Source organism: Dendrobates tinctorius, unplaced genomic scaffold (genome assembly GCF_039654945.1).
Source record: "Dendrobates tinctorius isolate UK_male_01 unplaced genomic scaffold, ASM3965494v1 ptg000098l, whole genome shotgun sequence".
Classification (NCBI taxonomy): domain Eukaryota; kingdom Metazoa; phylum Chordata; class Amphibia; order Anura; family Dendrobatidae; genus Dendrobates; species Dendrobates tinctorius.
The window spans coordinates 29,687,470-29,707,322 of NW_027361766.1; the positions used below are offsets into that span (position 1 = coordinate 29,687,470).

Sequence of the window (19,853 nt, forward strand, 5' to 3'; positions counted from 1 at the left end):
ACGCTAGCAGCTAGCAAAACGACCTGCGGTCGTAAAGTGCTACAAGCAGTAGTCCCACCCTAAACGAATTCCTACTTTGGTATTCCCCATGGTGCTGTCAGGATAGGACGTCCTGGAAAACGGAGATTAGACCTACCGGTAATGTTATTTCCAGGAGTCCATCCTGACAGCACTGGTAGTTCCCTCCCGATGATTTGTATTGGTAATAATATGCTTGTACTAAATCTAAATAAATAATAATTGCATCCATACTGGTGTGGTACTTGGAAAATCACTGAAGAGTGGGAGGGGACCATTTAACCTCTCGTGCATTTCTTGTCCCTATAAGGATGAAGGAAGGACAACTCCCATGGTGCTGTCAGGATAGGACGTCCTGGAAATAACATTACCGGTAGGTCTAATCTCCGTTTTCCAATACCCATAGTGTCTCCATTTTTCGTAATCTTGGGTTGGTAGAGGGCTTATTTTTTGCGCGCCGAGCTGATGTTTTTAATGATACCACTTTTGTGCAGATACGCTCTTTTGATCACTCTTTATTCGCGACGACCAAAAAGACTTAATTCTGTTGTCTCGATTTTTTTTTTTCTCACTTTTCCGTTTAGCGATCAGGTTAATCCTTTTTTTATTGATAGATCGGGCGATTCTGAACGCGGTGATGCCAAATATGTGTATGTTTGATTTTTTTATTATTGTTTTATTTTGAATGGGGCAAAAGGGGGGTGATTTGAACTTTTATGTTTTTTTTTAATTTTTTTTATATTTTTAAAAACATTTTTCTTTAACTTTTGGCATGCTTCAATAGCCTCCATGGGAGGCTAAAGGCTGCCATAGCTCAATCGACTCTGTTACATAGAGGCGATCCTCAGATCACCTCTATGTAGAAGAATTACTGCATTGCTATAAGCTCCGTCCACTGGGTGGCGCTCATAGCAATCCGGGATCAACAACCATAGAGGTCTCAAGGAGACCTTTGGTTGTTATTCTGACGAACCAATGACCCCCGATCACTTGACGGGGGTCAGATGTGCGTGTATTTCCTGCCCGATGGCCGGAAGCGCGCGTTAAACACCACTGTCAGAGATTGACAGCGGCATTTAACTAGTTAATAGGCGAGGGTAGATCGCGATTCCACCCGCGCATATTGCGGGCACATGTCAGTTGTTCAAAACAGCTGACATGTCCCAACTTTGAGGTGGGCTCACCGCTGTAGCCCATCTCAAAGCGGGAGATACTGCCATCGGACTTACTATACCATCCAATGGCAGTAAGGGATTAAGGCAAAATTGTGAGCGAGACCTCTCCCTTGGTTAATATACAGATCTAAAAACACTAAAGCACTGAACTTTGTAAACAACATTTGTATCCGTCTAAAAAAAATCTTTATCCACAACTGTATTTCTAGTAAGCAAAGGGAAGATCTGAAGTGTTAGGATTACTATTCAGCCTAGGCTAGGGTCACAGGACCATTTTTCTCTCATTTGAAAAAAAAAAAACTGTCCAATTATGTTGATCACAGTGTGATCTGATTTTCTTCGATGTGGAGAATAAAAACAAATGCTCCATCTTCTCCATTCTGTAAGGCTAGTTTCACATTTGCGTCTTTGTGCGCAAGTAGAAACGCATGCAAAAACGTGCATGCATTTTTGCATGCGTTTTTTATGTGCATGCGTTTTCTAGGTGTCACTTTTCACAGGAGGAAAATCCTTGAAAAATCCTTGAAGCAGACTCCACCAATGGGACACCAGTGGGTGTGTGTCATGGGAAGGGGGTTGTTTAACCCCTTCCTGACATGAGACGTACTATCCCGTCCATGGGACCCGGGCCCCTATGCCCATGGACGGGATAGTACGTCTACCGCGATCAGCGGCGCCCACGTGGTGAGCGCCGCTGATTGCGGCCGGGTGTCAGCTGATTATCACAGCTGACACCCGGCACAATGTGTCAGGGGAGGTCACGGACCGCCCCTGACACGTTAACCCCTTGCACACCGCGATCAAACACGATTGCGGCGTACCGGGAGTTAAAGGGAAGCATCAGCAGGGAGGGGGCTCCCTCCGTGCTTCCCTGAGCCCCCCACGGCAGCGCAATGTGCAGCGCTGCTGCGGGGGACTCTTTTCCTCCAGGCCCCCGAATCCAAGATGGCGATGGGGGCCTTCGGGGGCCTGCAGGAAGCTGGCTTCCTCAGTGCCTGCAAAGCGCAGGCAAGAGGAAGTCTTCTACAATGCCTGTGACAGATTGCTGATCTGTCACAGTGATCTGTGATGTGACAGATCAGTGATCTGTCACAGGACAGTGATGTCCCACCTGGGACTATGTAATAAAGTAAAAAAAAAATAAAAAAAAGTGTAAAAATAATTTTAAAAAAATCGCCAAATAAATTAGTAAAAAAAAAAAAAATATTCCCCAATAAATTTATTTTTTGAAAATAAAAACAAAACAATAAAAGTACACATATTAGGTATTGCCGCGTCCGTAACGACCCGCCCTATAAAACTGTCCCATTAGTTAACCCCTTTAGCGAACCCCTTAAAAAATAAAAATAAAAAACGAAGCAAAAAATAATGATTTATTATCATACCGCCAAACAAAAAGTGTAATAACGCGCGATCAAAAAGACGCATATAAATATCCATGGTACCGCTGAAAACGTCATCTTGTCCTGCGAAAAACGAGCCACCACACAGCATCATCAGCGAAAAATTAAAAAAGTTATAGCTCGCAGAATAAAGCGATGCAAAAATAATTTTTTTATATAAAATAGTTTTCATTGCATAAAACCGACAAAACATAAAAAACGACCTAAATGAGGTATCGCTGTAACCGTACTGACCCGAAGAATAAAACCGCTTAATCAATTTTACCGCACGCGGAACGGTGTAAACGCACCCCCCCAAAAGAAATTCATGAAACGCTGGTTTTTGTTTATTCTGCGTCCCAAAAATCGGAATAAAAAGCGATCAAAAAATGTCACGTGCCCGAAAATGGTACCAATAAAAACGTCAACTCGTCCCGCAAAAAATAAGACCTCACATGACTCGGTGGGTCAAAATACGGAAAAATTATAGCTCTCAATATGTGGTGATGCAAAAACTATTTTTACAATAAAAAGCGTCTTTCAGCATGCGACAGCTGCCAAAAATAAAAACCGCCATAAATAGTAAATCAAACCCCCCGTTATCACCCCCTTAGTTAGGGAAAAATAATAAAATTAAAAAAATGTATTTATTTCCATTTTTCCATTAGGGTTAGGGCTAGGGTTAGGGTTAGGGCTAGCTTAATTCCAGCCAATTCTGAGTTGAAAAAGTCATATGGTGCTCCTTCCCTTCCAAGCTCTGCCATGCGCCCAAACAGTGTTTTACACCCACATGTAGGGTATCGGCCTACTCAGGACAAATTGCAAAACAATTTTTGGGGTCCAATTTCTCCTGTTACCCTTGGGAAAATAAAAAATTGGGGGCAAAAATATCATTTTTGTGGAAAAAAATGATTTTTTTATTTTCACGTCCGAGCGTTATAAACTTCTGTGAAGCACTTGGGGGTTCAAAGTGCTCACCACACATCTAGATAAGTTCCGTGGGGGGGTCTAGTGTCCAAAATGGGGTCACTTGTGGGGAGTTTCAATAGTTTAGGTACATCAGGGGCTCTCCAGACACACATGACACCCGCAGACCATTCCATCAAAGACTGCATTCCAAAATGGCACTGCTTCACTTCCGAGCCCCGACGTGTGTCCATACAGTAGTTTTCTCCCACATATGGGGTGTCAGCGTACTCATGACAAATTGGACAACAACTTTTGGGGTCCAATTTCTCCTGTTACCCTTGGGAAAATGAAAAAATTGGGGACTAATTGATCATGTTTGTGGAAAAAATACGATTTTTTTATTTTCATGCCCGGGCATTATAAACTTCTGTGAAGCCCTTGGGGGTTCAAAGTGCTCATCACACATCTAGATAAGTTCCTTAGGGGTTCTCGTTTCCAAAATGGGGTCATTTGTGGGTGTTTCCACTGTTTAGGTACATTAGGGGCTCTCCAAAGGCAACATGACACCCGCAGACCATTCCATCAAAGTCTGCATTCCAAAACGTCACTACTTCCCTTCCGAGCCCTGACGTGTGTCCATACAGTAGTTTTCTCCCACATATGGGGTATCAGCATACTCAGGACAAATTGGACAACAACTTTTGGGGTCTAATTTCTCCTGTTACCCTTGGGAAAATAAAAAAAATGGTGACTAAAAGATCATGTTTGTGGAAAAAATACGAATTTTTTATTTTCACGCCCGGGCGTTATAAACTTCTGTGAAGCACTGGGGGGTTCAAAGTTCTCACCACACATCTAGATAAGTTCCTTAGGGGGTCTAGTTTGCAAAATGGTGTCATTTGTGGGGGGTTTCCACTGTTTTGGTACATCAGGGGTTTTCCTATCGCGACAAGATGTCCGATCTCAATTCCAGGCAAAAACGTCAAATAGCGCTGCTTCCCTTCCGAGCTCTGCCATGCGCCCAAATAGTGGTTTACCCCTACATGTGGGGTATCAGCATACTCAGGACAAATTTCACAATAACTTTTAGGGTCCTGTTACCCTTGGGAAAATAAAAATTGGGGTGAAAAGATCATTTTTGTGGAAAAAATATGATTTTTTAATTGTACCGCTGTACGTTATAAACTTCTGTAAAGCCCTTGTGGGTTCAAAGTTCTCACCACATATCTAGATAAGTTCCTTGGGGGGTCTAGTTTCCAAAATGGGGTCACTTGTAGGGGGTTTCCACTGTTTAGGTACATCAGGGACTCTCCAAACGTGACATGGCGTCCGATCTGAATTCCAGCCAATTTTGCATTGAAAAAGTCAAACGGCGCTCCTTCCATTCTGAGCTCTGCCATGCGCCGAAACAATCGTTCCCCCCCACAAATCAGGTATCAGCGTACTCAGGACAAATTGCACAATAACTTTTGCAGTCCAATTTCTCCTGTTACCCTTGGTAAAATAAAAAAAATTGAACCTGAAATATTTTTTTTGTGAAAAAAAGTTAGATGTTCATTTTTTTTTAAATATTCAAAAAAATTCCTGTGACGCACCTAAAGGATTAATAAACTTCTTGAATGTGGTTTTGAGCACTTTAAGGGGTGCAGTTTTTAGAATGGTGTCACTTTTGGGTATTTTCTATCCTATAGACCCCTCAAAGTGGCTTCAAATGTGATGTGGTCCTAAAAATAAAATGGTGTTGTAAAAATGAGAAATCGCTGGTCAACTTTTAACCCTTAACTTCCTAACAAAAAAAAATTTTGGTTCCAAAATTGTGCTGATGTAAAGTAAACATGTGGGAAATGTTATTTATCAAGTTTTTTGTGTGCCGTATCTCTGTGATTTAAGGGCATAAAAATTCAAATTTTGCCAAATTTCCATTTTTTTCACAAATAAACGCAAGTTATTTGAATGAAATTTTACCAGTAACATGAAGTACAATATGTCACGAGAAAACAATGTCAGAATCACCGGGATCCATTGAAGCGTTCCAGAGTTATGACCTCATAAAGGGACAGTGGTCAGAATTATAAAAATTGGCCCGGTCATGAACGTGCAAACCACCCTTGGGGGTGAAGGGGTTAAACCAGTGTCTAGACATGTTTACTCTTAAAACGCATTCGTACAGTTACACACATAGCAAAAAAGAAATATATATGAACATATATTATGTAACTAACAAAACAATGAAAAGTGCACCGTGCAATTGTGCCACATAATAAACAGTACAAAAAATAAAAAAAAATTTGAAAGTTTTTTTGCAATCAGAATAAACAATATAAAGTGCACCGTGCAACCGCGCTATATGAGGGCCAGTTTATGAAATGCAGTGTATAATACACCATTCCTTGTAATTTCCTGACCAAAATGTATCATACTGCATAAAACAAAAATGGCATGATAAAAATAAAGTGCTTCGTGCACTGCTCCAAAAAGCTACCAGCCAAAAATGTTTGATCCAGCAATGGACACCAGTCAGCGTGTGTCATGGGAAGGGGGTGGTTTAAACCAGTGTCTAGACATGTTTACTCTTAAAACGCATGCGTACGTATGTCCATGCGCACGCCTGTGTTCCCATAGACTGTAATGCGTTGTTTTGACGCATGCCGTGCGCGAATGCGTTTTTTTTACGCCTTTGGGCAGACCCAAAAATACAAAATGTTGTGTCCGGCGCGTCTAGACGCACACCTGGAAAAACGCATGCGCACGAAAACGCAGATGATCGCATTCAAACGCAAGACCATGTGTACGCCATGTTAAACATAGGTACGCATGACACATGCGCATGGATGCGCACAATGCGCTGTGCATAAAATGTGAAATCAGCCTAAGTGTGAAAATCAGACCGCACTCAGATGTCACTCGAGCGGTCCGATTTTTTTCCATGGACCCATAGACATGAACGATCTAATAATCGCAATTATACAATTTTATTTTTTTCCCTCTGACCTTTTTGTCTAAGGAAAAATTGGACATGTGCACTGCCCCATAGAATAACATGGGGACAAATGCTTTTTGTCAAAACGTTTGATTTTTACGATCGTCCGCATGAGCCCTTACTGTGATGTTCCTGTAATCACGTGAAGCTTTGCAGCAGACACCTTTTGCTGACTGTGGATGCCTTGTAAATTTACAAAAGCATCTGTCTGCAGGAGCAATACAGTCAGCAGAAGTGTGGAGTACATGGTGCTGGATTGCAGAAAGAAGGAGGCTGACCTGCTGCATTGCAGATAAATTCATTTATAATAAGTTGACAATTTAAAGATGTCACATACTCGTATAAAAAAGTAATTTTCATTTGTAACTGGAGATGCAGTTTAATTATCGGATCTGAAACTCTTGATTACGAAAGAGTAAGGCTATGTGCCCACGTAGCGATTCTGAAGCTGAATATTCCTGAGCAGAATCGCACACCCTGCTCCCGGGCACACGCATGCTGTTTTTGACGCGCTTTTTTAAGCGTTTGTCAAGCGTTTTTGCATGCATTTTCCTAAGCGTTTTTGGCCATACAATTGATGGTATGTGAAAATTAATGAACCTGCTGCGTTTTTTTACCGCTAAGCGATTCCGCAGCGGTAAAGAATGCACCATTGGCATAACATGTGCGTTTTCAATTATAATTGAATGGAATGCTTCTTTTAAGCGTTTCCGCGGCAGAATCGCGCTTTTAAAAACGCCGCGGAAACGCTTAAAAAAACGCTACGTGGGCACACAGCCTAAGGTTACATTCTTAGTAATCAAGTTATTAGTTTATGTATATGCAATTGTCCAAATGGGCAGTTAACCCCTTAACCCCAGAACTTTTTTCAGTTTTGCGTTTTTGTTTTTTGCTCCCATTCATCTTAGAGCCATAACTTTTTATTTTTCCGTCAATATGGCCGTGTGAGGGCTTATTTTTTGCGGTCGAGTTGTACTTTTTAACATCTCCATTGGTCTTACTATGTCGTGTACTAGAAAATGGGAAAGAAATTCCAAGTGCAATGAAATTGCAAAAAAAAAGTGCAATCCCACACTATTTGTTGTTTGGCTGTTTTGCTAGGTTCACTAAATGCTATAACTGACCTGCCATTATGATTCTCCAGGTCATTAGGAGTTCATAGACACCAAACATGTCTAGGTTCTTCTTTTTTTATCTAAGTGGTGAAAAAAAAATCCAAACTTTGTTGAAAAAAAAAATTGTGCCATTTTCCGATACCCGTAGCGTCTCCAGTTTTCATGATCTCGGGTTGGATGAGGGCTTCTTTTTTTGTGTGCAGAGCTGACTTTTTTTATTGATACCATTTTGGTGCAGATATGATCTTTTGATCGTCCATTATTGCATTTTAATGCAATGTCGCGGCGACCAAAAAACCCATAATTCTGGGGTTTTGACTCTCTTTCTCACTACGCCGTTTAGCGATCAGGTTAATCCTTTTTTTCCTTTGATAGATCTGGCGATTCTGAACGCGGCGATACCAAAAAATGTGTATGTTTGAAATTTTTTTATTTTATTTTGAATGGGGCGAAAGGGGGGTGATTTGAACTTTTATATATTTTTTACATTTTTAAAAACTTTTTTTTTTTTTTTTTTTACTTTTTGCATTCTTCAATGGTTTTCATTGGAGACTAGAAGCTGCCACTACCCGATCGGCTCTGCTACATATAGGCGATGATCAGATCACCTCTATATAGCAGAATTGCCCCCTTGCTATGAGCGCCGACCACTGGGTGGTGCACACAGCAAGCCGGCATTGACAACCATAGTGGTCTCCAGGAGACCTCTGGCTGACATGCCAACGAACCGGTGATCCACGATCACGTGACGCGGGTCACCGGTGGGCGGGTTTCTGGCCTGATGGCCGGAAGTTCGAGTTAAATGCCGCTGTCAGAGTTTGACAGCGGCACTAGTTACTAGTCGCAGGTGGATCGCGATTCCACCCGAGGCTATTGCGGGCACAAGTCAGCTGTTCAAAACAGCTGACATGTCCCAGGAAAAATTTGGGCTCAGCACCGGAGCCCACATCAAAGGGAGGGAGTCCGACATCGGCGTACTATTACGCCCGATATCGGAAAGGGGTTAATAGGCCATTCTAGGGTGAAAGGTTCCCTTTAAAATCTACTTAAACAAATGTGTTATTAAATTAAGACAGTTATTGAAATAATGCACAATGTTGGAAAACAATTTAATGAAGAAGTCAGATGTCATGTAAATGGCTTTATAACTAATTTATGTGGTACACATACATAATCTGTTACTTTCAAAAATCATATGGGCCTACTTTGTACTGCTCTGTGAGAATACATTTTAAAAATGTCCATGTTCCATTGCTTCCTATATTTTTCAAGTGTTCACAGTGCTGCACAGAGTATCTATAAGTCAATAGTACCCCCTTGTTACACCTGGCATAGCCTTTGTCTGTGGTTGAAAATCAAAAACCTTCTTTTTCTGCCTTCAACAGATGTTAACATAAATTTACACAGCCCCAACCTAGGGGTGGGCCCCACATAGTCCTCCATACAGTATTATTTGTCCTACATAGTCCTCAATACATTATTATGGAAACCACATAGTCCTCCATACAGTATTATGGGAACCACATAGTCCTCTGTACAGTATTATGGGCCCCACATAGTGATCATAGTCGTATAATGGGCCACATGTAGTACTCTAGACAGTATAGTGGGCTCAATTTATTGCTTCAATCAGTGTGATGGGGCCCATATATTGCTTCATAAATAGTAAATGCTCACCTCTCCCCACTGCTCTGGTCTGTGCAGTCAAAGAGGGCACGCTGTAGGAACTTCATTGCATCCTCTGCACTGAGATGTCAGAGCTCTGTCGCAGATGGGGAATTAAGGGAGAAGGAGTGTCAGCTGACTTCTCCCTCTGCCATCATTGTTTTCCACTGTATCGGCATCTATGGCCCAGATTCCGTAACATCCACCCCCTCGACTCATGGGCCCCATAGCTGCCACGTGGTCGGTCACTGGATGGAGTGCTGCAGCAAATCCAAGTGTTACACTACACTCACGCCCTTACTGGTGGGCGTGAGCGTGGGGGGTATGGCCCCACTGGACCACAAACCAGACTACCCTGGAAGGGGCGTAACTAAGCAACTACCTTGGTGTTCATTGAAGCATCTGATGGTGAGGTCAGGCTTGTGTGGCAGGGAGCTGCCAGGCACCACTCTAGGGTGGTGTCTGGCTGTGGCTGCTGATCCCACTGAAGGACTGGATACTGCGAGCAGGTGCAGGCTAGTACAAACGGACATGATGGGTACTCTAGCGGGCACGGCTTAAGAGGCAGGCGGGCACAGCTGAGACACTGGCAGGCGGGCATGGCAGAGGCACTGGCAGGCGGGCACGGCTAAGGCACTGGCAGGCAGGCGGGCTGAGACAGAAGGGACAGGAACTGACTTGGGAGACACAGGAACACGGTATATGGGAATGAGAGATATAAGGGAACAGGTAGGGACCTGTTCAGACTGGTGGAGCTGGGCTGGTTCAGGAACAGGGACAGAGACAGACTAGAATGAGTGATATAAGGGAATAGGTGACAGTAGTGTTTGTGAACAGGTAGGAACCTGTTGAGACTGGAGCCGCAGAAAGTGGAACGAGAGCGGAGCAGAACTGCAAAGTTGCGGAGTGGAGAACAGAGTTTCTGTGCAGTGAGCTGAACCGCAGGAGTGCGGGGCAGCGGCAGAACCGCAGGAGTACAGAGCAATGCAGAACCACAGGAGTGTGGAGCAGCGGCAGAACTACGGAACAAAGGTAGAACCGCAGGAATGTGGAGCCAAGGGCAGAACCGCAAGATATGCAGAGAGGAGCTGCAGCAAGAGGTTCTTCAGCAGCGAAGCCACAGAAGGGAAGCAGAGCGGAACTGCAGATATGCGGAAAGGAGCTGCAGCAAGAGGTTCTGCAGGAGCGGAGCAAAGCGGAACCGCAAGATATGCGGAAAAGAGCTGAAGCAAGAGGTTCTGCAACAGCGGAGCAAAGCGGAATGGAGAGGAACTGCAGTAGCAGCAAGACTGGGGGAGAAAGCACAAGGGTATACAGAGCAGGGGAGAGCAGGCCGCAGACTGGGATACAACAGACACAGGTATAGGACGTAGGTCAGACAGGGAAAGGTATGAGACAAGGTACAGGAGCAAAGACACAGACCAGGATATTCTGCCACCTGGAGGATGAACAGACAGGTACAAGACAAGGATAGAAACAAGGACACAGAGACCAGGATATACTGCCACCTGGATGGCGGAACGGACAGGTACACATATAGGTCTGGGAGACAAGCCCCCAGAGAAGGCGAAATATAGGACAGGACCTGGCAACTCAGCAGTAAGACACTAACTGAGTAAAGGTGTTGCTCAGGCAGCTTCCACCGGGTGGAGCTGCCTAATATACCTGAAGCCTCTTGGTAATTGGCTGGGGACACCATAGGCAGGTGCACAATGATTCTATAATAACCAGGAAGAGTCGGCTCCGCCCCCCTATGCACGCAGCCAGGAAACATGCACAGAGCAGACAGGAGAAAAGAGGCATCCAGAACAGAGCCGGCAGCAGACAGAACTCACAGCATGGCCCGGAGTAGTGAGTAAGTTGGTGTGTAAGGCAGGTGGTGGATGGGAGGCCATGTAATGATGCCTGCAGGGTTGTTACACCAAGTTCCCTGCCCCCAGTCTTGTACATACCAAGCTGCTGTCATCTGTTATCGGCGCTGCTTCTGTCGTCTTCTGCAGGTTGCAACCTGCCAGATCGCAACAGTGTTTGGTAAGCATAGTACTATCTTCTGGATATCTACACCACGCCAGTGTTTTGTTTTTTTTTCACTTCACCACTTTTAACCCCTTCCTGATATGGCCAATTTCCATTTTTGCATTTTTCCCTCCACTTCTTCCAAGAGCCATAACTTTTTTGTTTTTCTAAAATTATAAAAATAGAGCACCTTATTGACAAATTAGAAAAAAAAGTAAAAAATGAAGATACAAGTGTATAAAAGAAATACTGCCTAAACCAGGTCATAAACCCATATCTCACCAGATGAGTGTCATAATAAAAGAATATTGCCAAAAAATGTAATTTCAATACAAGACTAGTGTCATAAGAGAAAAAATACAAGCACAAATAGCCAAAGCTATGCCGAGAAAATGTAATTTCAATACCAGAGTAAGTAACGTTCATCTGTGAACCTCATACATATAGAAAGGCATCTAGCATAAATCTAAGTAAAATGAGAGAAAAATTCCTTATAGGGCCTGTCTAATTGGTACATAAAAGTAAATATATAGGCAGTGTAAGGGTTAACTCAAACTTACTGATTAAGGCTGAAAAGGTCTCTAAGGGTGTGTGCACACGCTGCGGATTCTGCTGCGGATTGATCCGTCTGGATTTTGCAAAATCCGCAGGTCAAAGACCTGCGGTTTATCTGCGGATTAGCCTGCGGTTTTGCCCTGCGGTTTATCACCTCTACAATGGAGGAGATGGTAAACCACAGCGGAATCCGCAGAAAGAATTGACATGTCAGTTCTTTCTGCTGATTAGAAACCACAGCAAATCCGCACGGAAAAATCTGTAGCATCTGCACTGCGGTTTCCGTTTCCCATAGGATATCATGGTACTTTACACCGCAGCAGAAACTGCTGCAGATCCGCAGGGCCAAAACCGCTGCGGATCCGCAGCAGAATCCGCAGCGTGTGCACTAGGGTGACTGCAAAAAATCGATGTCGGAATTTTGTCCGTCTGGACCCCACAAAACGATTCCTCTTTCCAGATATTGAGATAGCCAAAATTTGAGCTCGATCAAACGACGTTAACCCGTGCCGCTCGTCGCTCAAAGTTTGAAAAAATCCAAATTGAGGTATTTTAAGATTTAGGTATTTTGCATAGTCTGTTAGACTATAAAGAATGTGACAACAACATTGCAGAAATAGCCCTGACCAAATTTTCGAACCATTTGTGGTATTTGAATGCAGAGTTGGTGGGATTATCGTTTTTTGATCCCACCATTACAGACAATGAAAAGTTGTTAATGGCTAATAAATTGCTCAGTAGCACAGATGAACCATCAGAGCACGCTAGGGTTGTAAATCCAAAAGTTAGGAAAGAAAAATTAAAAGAGGTAGGAAGTAATCGACTTTAACGACCTTCTGACAAAAGATGAAGAACAAAAGCAATATGTCCTGCAAGTTGTAAGCAAATGCCGAGCGTTATATTCTGACGTTTCAAAAACTACTTTAACAAAAGCTCTAGATTAGATTAGATAACTATGTAAAATTATCAACTCATGTAGGTTAGCGTGCTCTGATGGTTCATCTGTGCTACTGAGCAATTTATTAGCCATTAACAATTTTTCATTGTCTGTAATGGTGGGATCAAAAAACGATAATCCCACCAACTCTGCATTCAAATACCACAAATGGTTCGAAAATTTGGTCAGGGCTATTTCTGCAATGTTGTTGTCACATTCTTTATAGTCTAACAGACTATGCAAAATACCTAAATCTTAAAATACCTCAATTTGGATTTTTTCAAACTTTGAGCGACGAGCGGCACGGGTTAACGTCGTTTGATCGAGCTGAAATTTTGGCTATCTCAATATCTGGAAAGGGGAATCGTTTTGTGGGGTCCAGACGAACAAGATTCCGACATTTTTTCCCCCCCATGTGAGATCCGGTCACTCTAGTGTGCACACACCCTAAGTGCTGAGCATGTAAATAAAGATATGCATGTCAAAGACTCCTAAAGAAAATGAATATATAGATAGGTAAGGTGCATTGTGCTAATAAATGGTGTCTAATTCAGACTGCAACCGTGTACTGAATAGCCACCATAGCATAGCATTCAAAAGGGCTGATGCCTCAGACATAGCAGCAAATGACAATAGCAGCAGATTAATCAGTAAAGTGACAAATGTGCATGAATTAATAAAGGGTATATGACCTAATATGGCAGTGAAGATCCCTGACGTGCGTTTCTGGCATTGAAATTACATTTTCTTGGCAATATTCTTTTATTATGACACTAGTTTGGTGAGATATGGATTTATGACCTTTTTAGGCAGTATTTCTCAATGTACTTGTAATCTTCATTTTTACTTTTTTTTCTAAATTATTTGTCAATAAGGCTAGGTTGACATTGCGTTAGGGTCATCCGTTAAACAGATGCGCGAACGCTGATGTCATTTTTGTAAGTATTACAAAAGACGTTTTCGCTCAACTCTGCTCCTCGTAATTCCAGTGCCGTGTTTCCGATTCTCTCACTGGCCTTTAGATTCCCCATGTGATCACTGCAGCCTATCACCTGTCTTTATAGTATATGATATGAGGCCGATAAGGCCAGTGATTGACTGCAGCAGTTATTTGGCACATATAGTATGTCCTTGTTGATGGCCAAATAGAGGAATATCAGTAGGACCTGGGATGCGGTGACGTAGCAACAGGTGAAAAGATGGGTTAGTAAAAATTATTTTATGCATTCACTATTCGTGGGATTGGCCAACGTTTTAATAACTTGGATAACTCCTGTAATTAAAAAATGTGGACTTAAATCTTTATTACATAAGTGAAACCATTATTTGCTGTTTTCCAAGTGAGGACAATACCTAAAGTGGCTGGTTATTTGTGTTTATTTAGAATATCTGTATATATTTTAAGGTAATTTAATAAATTAATTGTACGGTGTTATAAAAGTTTTTTGCACTGTTTTTTTTTTTTTTTTTCTTATTACAGATACCATATGACTTCATCAACCAGTTATAAGAAATGTGAAGTAGATGGAAATTGGAGCTCTGGTGAAATTATCTGTTCAGGTTGTTGTTTGGTGTTAATAAACCACTTATGCTTGTGTTTTTTGGCATTTTTTTTTAATTCTTCTATAGCTTATTCTTTCTTTGTATGACCTTTGTGCATGTGCAATTAACTCACACTTTTCGCCTTTTGTCATTTAAGTAAAATAGAAATACCTAGTTGCAGTAAGTTCCATCTTTAGTTTGCCTTTATATAATGCAGCATAAGCTATTAAAAGTAATATAGATGGTCTTGTGTGTGACCTGTGATACCTGTTTTAGAATCGGTTTTCTGCATACTGATTTCTTTTCTTCTGAAATGGTTCTCGTAATGCAGACTATAGTTCCCATAGTCCCAGCTTATCATATTGGTTTTGTTGCTAAATAATGACAACCAGTAATAAGTGACACAAGCTGCATCACATGAGAGATAGCAGATTTGTCTCCTCAACCTGATCGCTGCTCTCTTCTACAAAGAAGAAATTCTATCTACATATTTAAGAAATCAACTTAACTTAACTGTCTGCTGCTTAAAGGAACTTATCAGATTGCAGTCAATACAAAATGAAATCTGCCACCGGTGGGTGCCCCCGATTAGGAAAATATTCAGGATTGAGAGTCCTCAGTAGTTGATACCTTTTAATGGCTAACTGAAAAGATGGTAATACATTGCAAGCTTTCGAGACTACTCAGGTCTCTTCATCAGGCTAGACTAATACAAAATCTGAAGTCACATATTTATGCACAATACAGCCTAGAAAAAATGCAATAGATAAGACAAGTGACGTGAAGCAGAACTATCAATATGGGAGAGGGAGAAACATAAATATAAGCATTGGACCAGTTCATAGATAAGGAGTCTGGATGTTTTATGGTCCTCTGATTGGGGTCTAGTTCTGTGTTGCCCCGCAAGGTTTTAAAAGGAAATTCCTTAATTAATGTAAAAAGACATAAATCCATGCGACACATTCATTCCAGCACTGAGAGTGTCAAAGTTCGTCATAAATTTGTACTCCCAAACTCGTCTCTCTCTCTGAGATGTGAAGTTACCTTTCAATACCAGTAATTTCATATCCATGCTGCTGTGATCAGGGATACAGAAATGTTTTGCCACAGGTAGATCCATTCTTTTTTCTCTTATTGTGTGACGATGAGCATTCATCCTTGTTCTAAGCTTTTGCCCTGTCTCCCCCACATACAGACCCCCAGTTGGACATTTAGTACAAATAATTAAGTACACCACATTTGTACTAAATGTCCAACTGGGGGTCTGTATGTGGGGGAGACAGGGCAAAAGCTTAGAACAAGGATGAATGCTCATCGTCACACAATAAGAGAAAAAAGAATGGATCTACCTGTGGCAAAACATTTCTGTATCCCTGATCACAGCAGCATGGATATGAAATTACTGGTATTGAAAGGTAACTTCACATCTCAGAGAGAGAGACGAGTTTGGGAGTACAAATTTATGACGAACTTTGACACTCTCAGTGCTGGAATGAATGTGTCGCATGGATTTATGTCTTTTTACATCAATTAAGGAATTTCCTTTTAAAACCTTGCGGGGCAACACAGAACTAGACCCCAATCAGAGGACCATAAAACATCCAGACTCCTTATCTATGAACTGGTCCAATGTTTATATTTATGTTTCTCCCTCTCCCATATTGATAGTTCTGCTTCACGTCACTTGTCTTATCTATTGCATTTTTTCTAGGCTGTATTGTGCATAAATATGTGAGTTCAGATTTTGTATTAGTCTAGCCTGATGAAGAGACCTGAGTAGTCTCGAAAGCTTGCAATGTATTACCATCTTTTCAGTTAGCCATTAAAAGGTATCAACTACTGAGGACTCTCAATCCTGAATATTTTTCTATCTACTGGCTAACACGGTACAAAGATATACATCTTTCCTGTACCCGATTAGGAAAGAAATTTCAAGGAAGAAGTGGACTTTGCAGTATCCAAACATTCCATCTGCAATACGGCCCAGTACCACATACAGAAGAACTGCTGGTCCAAAAAACACCTAAAACATTTTCATTTGAGTCAAGTGAAGAAGACGACGCTTGGTGTCATGAAGCATCTTCCTCTCACCACCTAGCCTTTCTGTCAGCAACCTCAACTGAACCACACAAAGTGAACTGAATAATTTTGTTAGAGATGTGGATTTGCCCAAGAGTAAGGCTGAGCTCTTAGGTTCCAGGCTAGAGCAGTGGAATCTCCTAGTGGGCGATGTTCGGATTTCTTTGTTCCGCAACTGTGATAAAAATATTGTCCAATACTTCTTCATGGAGGGCGATGTTGTGACATGTAACAACATCAACAGTTTAATGGAAGCTCTGAAGAGAAGCCGTTATCAAGAGGTGTGGAGGCTCTTCCTGGATTCGTCTAAAAACAAGCCTAAAAGCCATCTTGCTGCATAATGGCAAAACACTACCTTCAATTCCTGTTTGTTATGCCGTCCACTTGAAAGAAACCTATAACAACATAAAAAAGATGTTGATGTGCTTGAACTATGACCAACATTTGTGGCCCCTCTGTGTAGACTTAAAGGACATTGTACTCTTATTTAGTCTCCAAGGTGGAAACACAAAGTACTGCTGCTTTCTGTGTGAGTGGGATAGTCATGCAAGAGAATAGCACCACAATAAGAGACTGGCCTCTCCGACATTCACTTCAGCCAGGGAGTCAAAATGTGCTGCACCTAGCACTTGTTGACCCACATAAGATTTTGTTACCACCATTGCATATCCAGTGGAACCTAATGAAGAACTTTGTAAAGGCAATGTAAAAAAATGCAAAAGCATTTAAGTATCTAATTTCTAAATTTCTAAGGCTAAGTGAAGCAAATATAAAGAATGGAGTCTTTATTGGACCTCAGACTCCTAAGCTTCTTCAAGATGAGGAGTTTCTCTGTTTGTTGCAGGCCAAGGAAAAGGTTGCATGGATAGCACTCGCAATTGCGGTAACTAATGGTTTGAAAAACTCAAGATAGCTGATAACTATGAAGAGTTGGTGGAAAATCTCAAAACCTAAGGCTCTTGTCTGTAACATGTCCTTAATGATTCATTTCGCATATAGACGTCTTTCCAACAAACTGTGGAGCAGTGAGCGACGAGCACGGTGAGAGATTTCACCAAGATATTGCAGCTATGGAGAAGAGATGAAGGAAAATGAAATGACTCAATTCCTGCAGATTCCTGTTGGATAATTGTAAGAGATGATCCGATGCAGGAGTACAAGATACCAACAAAAAAAGAGTTGTCATTGAATGATTACCAAATTTTGTAGTGCATTTTCTGCAACGGTTTATAGGTTTATAATTCACAATAGTGTTTAGACATGTTTTAGTTATTTGAATTGTTGTGTTGCTAAGTTTCTGCTAAATTAATATCAGAAAATTGTCATAACAAAATATTCTGTATCTTTATATTTGCAAAAATAATAATGTTTCAAAGTACTGAAACTTTTATGCATTAATTATATTTAAACTAAAACAATAATCAGCACAATTTCTGTAGTGGGGCTGAGAGCATGTTAAAGTATCTCTCTCCCAATGTATAGAGAGAATATAATGCAAGCGGGGTACTCCCTAAATGATGGCAAAACTAGAACAATGGTGTAAGCCATGAACCACTAAAAATTGTAAACTAAGCAAAATTTATATAAAAAATAACACAGAATTAAAATACAAGATATATATCATATTAAATGAAAACAGATGGAGGAGACATGAAAGTGGGTGAGGAGGGAAAACAGACAAAAGTCAAACAGTAGGACCAAGGGAAGCACCACTGCCAAATTACAATGGCATAGGTCAGTGCACAATCAGTAATCATAAATAGAGAAGTTCAAGAAGTAAAGTGCATAGTGTGCATCAGCCGGTAGAGCCCATCCTACAAACATCATGTAGGGGCGGTGAGGAGGGCGACAGTAGTCCAGATATATGGTGGGTAAGCAGAAATGCTGTTTGTAGGATGGGCTCTACCGGCTGATGCACACTATGCACTTTACTTCTTGAACTTATCTATTTACTATTACTGATTGTGCACTGACCTATGCCATTGTAGTTTGGCAGTGGTGCTTCCCTTGGTCCTACCTATTGCTAATTTCATAACTGAATCTGGCAACATTCAAAAATGTGTAGGGGAGTGTAATTGGTGCTTGGCAAAGTTTTTCGGTGTTTACACATACTTCTGATATATGCAGAAACATAATATAAACACAAATGGTAAAAATAGATACACTTGAAAGAGGCGCTAAGCTGTGTTCACATTTACATATAGAGTGTCCATTCACTGTCTTCAGTGCTTATTTTGGCTTCAAAAATATCAGAATCTTATCATTAGAGGGCTTGTTACTAAAAAAAAACTAGTTAAATACTTTGAAAGGATCCTTGAGCTCTGTTTTCCGGTTTGTGGAACGTCTTTCCATTGCAGAGATGTTCACATTTGTTTCTTCTGGAGTTCACTATCTGAAATGTCTTCTTGTAGTTAAACTGGACACTTCTTCAGAGTCTTCTCTGGGGGCGTGCGTTTTCACTCATTCCAGACAATGCCAATTGCAGCTCATTGGCATCTGAGACTGCTAATTTGCATGATCACCTGCCAAGATGTGATTGGCAACTTTGAGAAGGGAAGAGTGAAAACGCGCACACCCCCAGAGAAGACTGAAGTATCGACCAGTTTAACTTCAAGCAGAGATTTCACATATTGTGCTCTAAAGCAAGCAAAAGTGAGTATCTCTGCAATGAAGTGACAGCATCTGCTGAGTTTGACGTGAAATGATCTGCTGGGCTTGATCCCACTATATACCCGCACAGCAACCATATGATGCAAGTTTACATTATGTGGTCATGAATGGATTAAGGACCATACCTAATTTGACCTTTTTTTTCATTGTCACATGAGCTGTATTTTTTTTTAATCTGTGTGAGGGCTTGTTTTGTTCAGAATTACAAGTTAATACATAACAATTAAAATGTTATGTTTTTTATTTGCTACACAGTGGTTGTGGGCCATCATAATTATGACACCTCTACATTTATATAGTTTTTTTTAATGTTTTATTTCTTTGATTCAATATACGGTATATTATTTTTGAAAAAAAAATCATGTGTATTTGCATCACCTTATTTTGAGTCCTAAATTACCGGTAAGTATTTTCCAGCATTGGCGCTATATAAGGGATTATTTTTTTTTTTCATGATGATATAAATTTTTCGTTGCTCTTATTTTGGAGGGTATATGACTTTTTGAATACGTTTTTATTACACTTGGAGGTAGAGTTAACATTCTGGCAAGAGTTAGGGAACATAAATAGAGGAATGCTGATATTGTATGTGAAATTGTGCATTGAAAACTGGAAATCCATTTACATAGTACCTAGAATGTTAGACTTGCCATTTTGGATATTTGATTATTAAAAGGAAGATGCTTCTGTATCTTCGGGTTTGGAGACGTGCTCATTTGGAGATTATACATTTTCCTTCCGAACAATTTAGCCGGAACCCTCTCTGCAAATGGATGCTCTTGGCACACTAACAAAGGTCAAAGTAGTTGT

At 41.2% G+C, this 19,853-nt stretch overlaps 1 protein-coding gene across 5 annotated transcripts in view; it reads left to right on the top strand.

Moving 5' to 3' along the window:
* Positions 1–19,853, top strand: part of LOC141099141 (C4b-binding protein alpha chain-like) — a 243,872-nt gene that overhangs the window by 138,555 nt on the left and 85,464 nt on the right. For 4 of the 5 annotated variants that reach the window (XM_073587276.1, XM_073587279.1, XM_073587277.1 and 1 more), the window contains exon 11: positions 14,233–14,312. The exons of the other annotated variant lie outside the window; for it this stretch is intronic. In XM_073587276.1, coding sequence (XP_073443377.1) covers positions 14,233–14,312 — 80 coding nt within the window. The remainder of the gene's footprint in view (positions 1–14,232; positions 14,313–19,853) is intronic. 5 annotated transcript variants of the gene reach the window in all.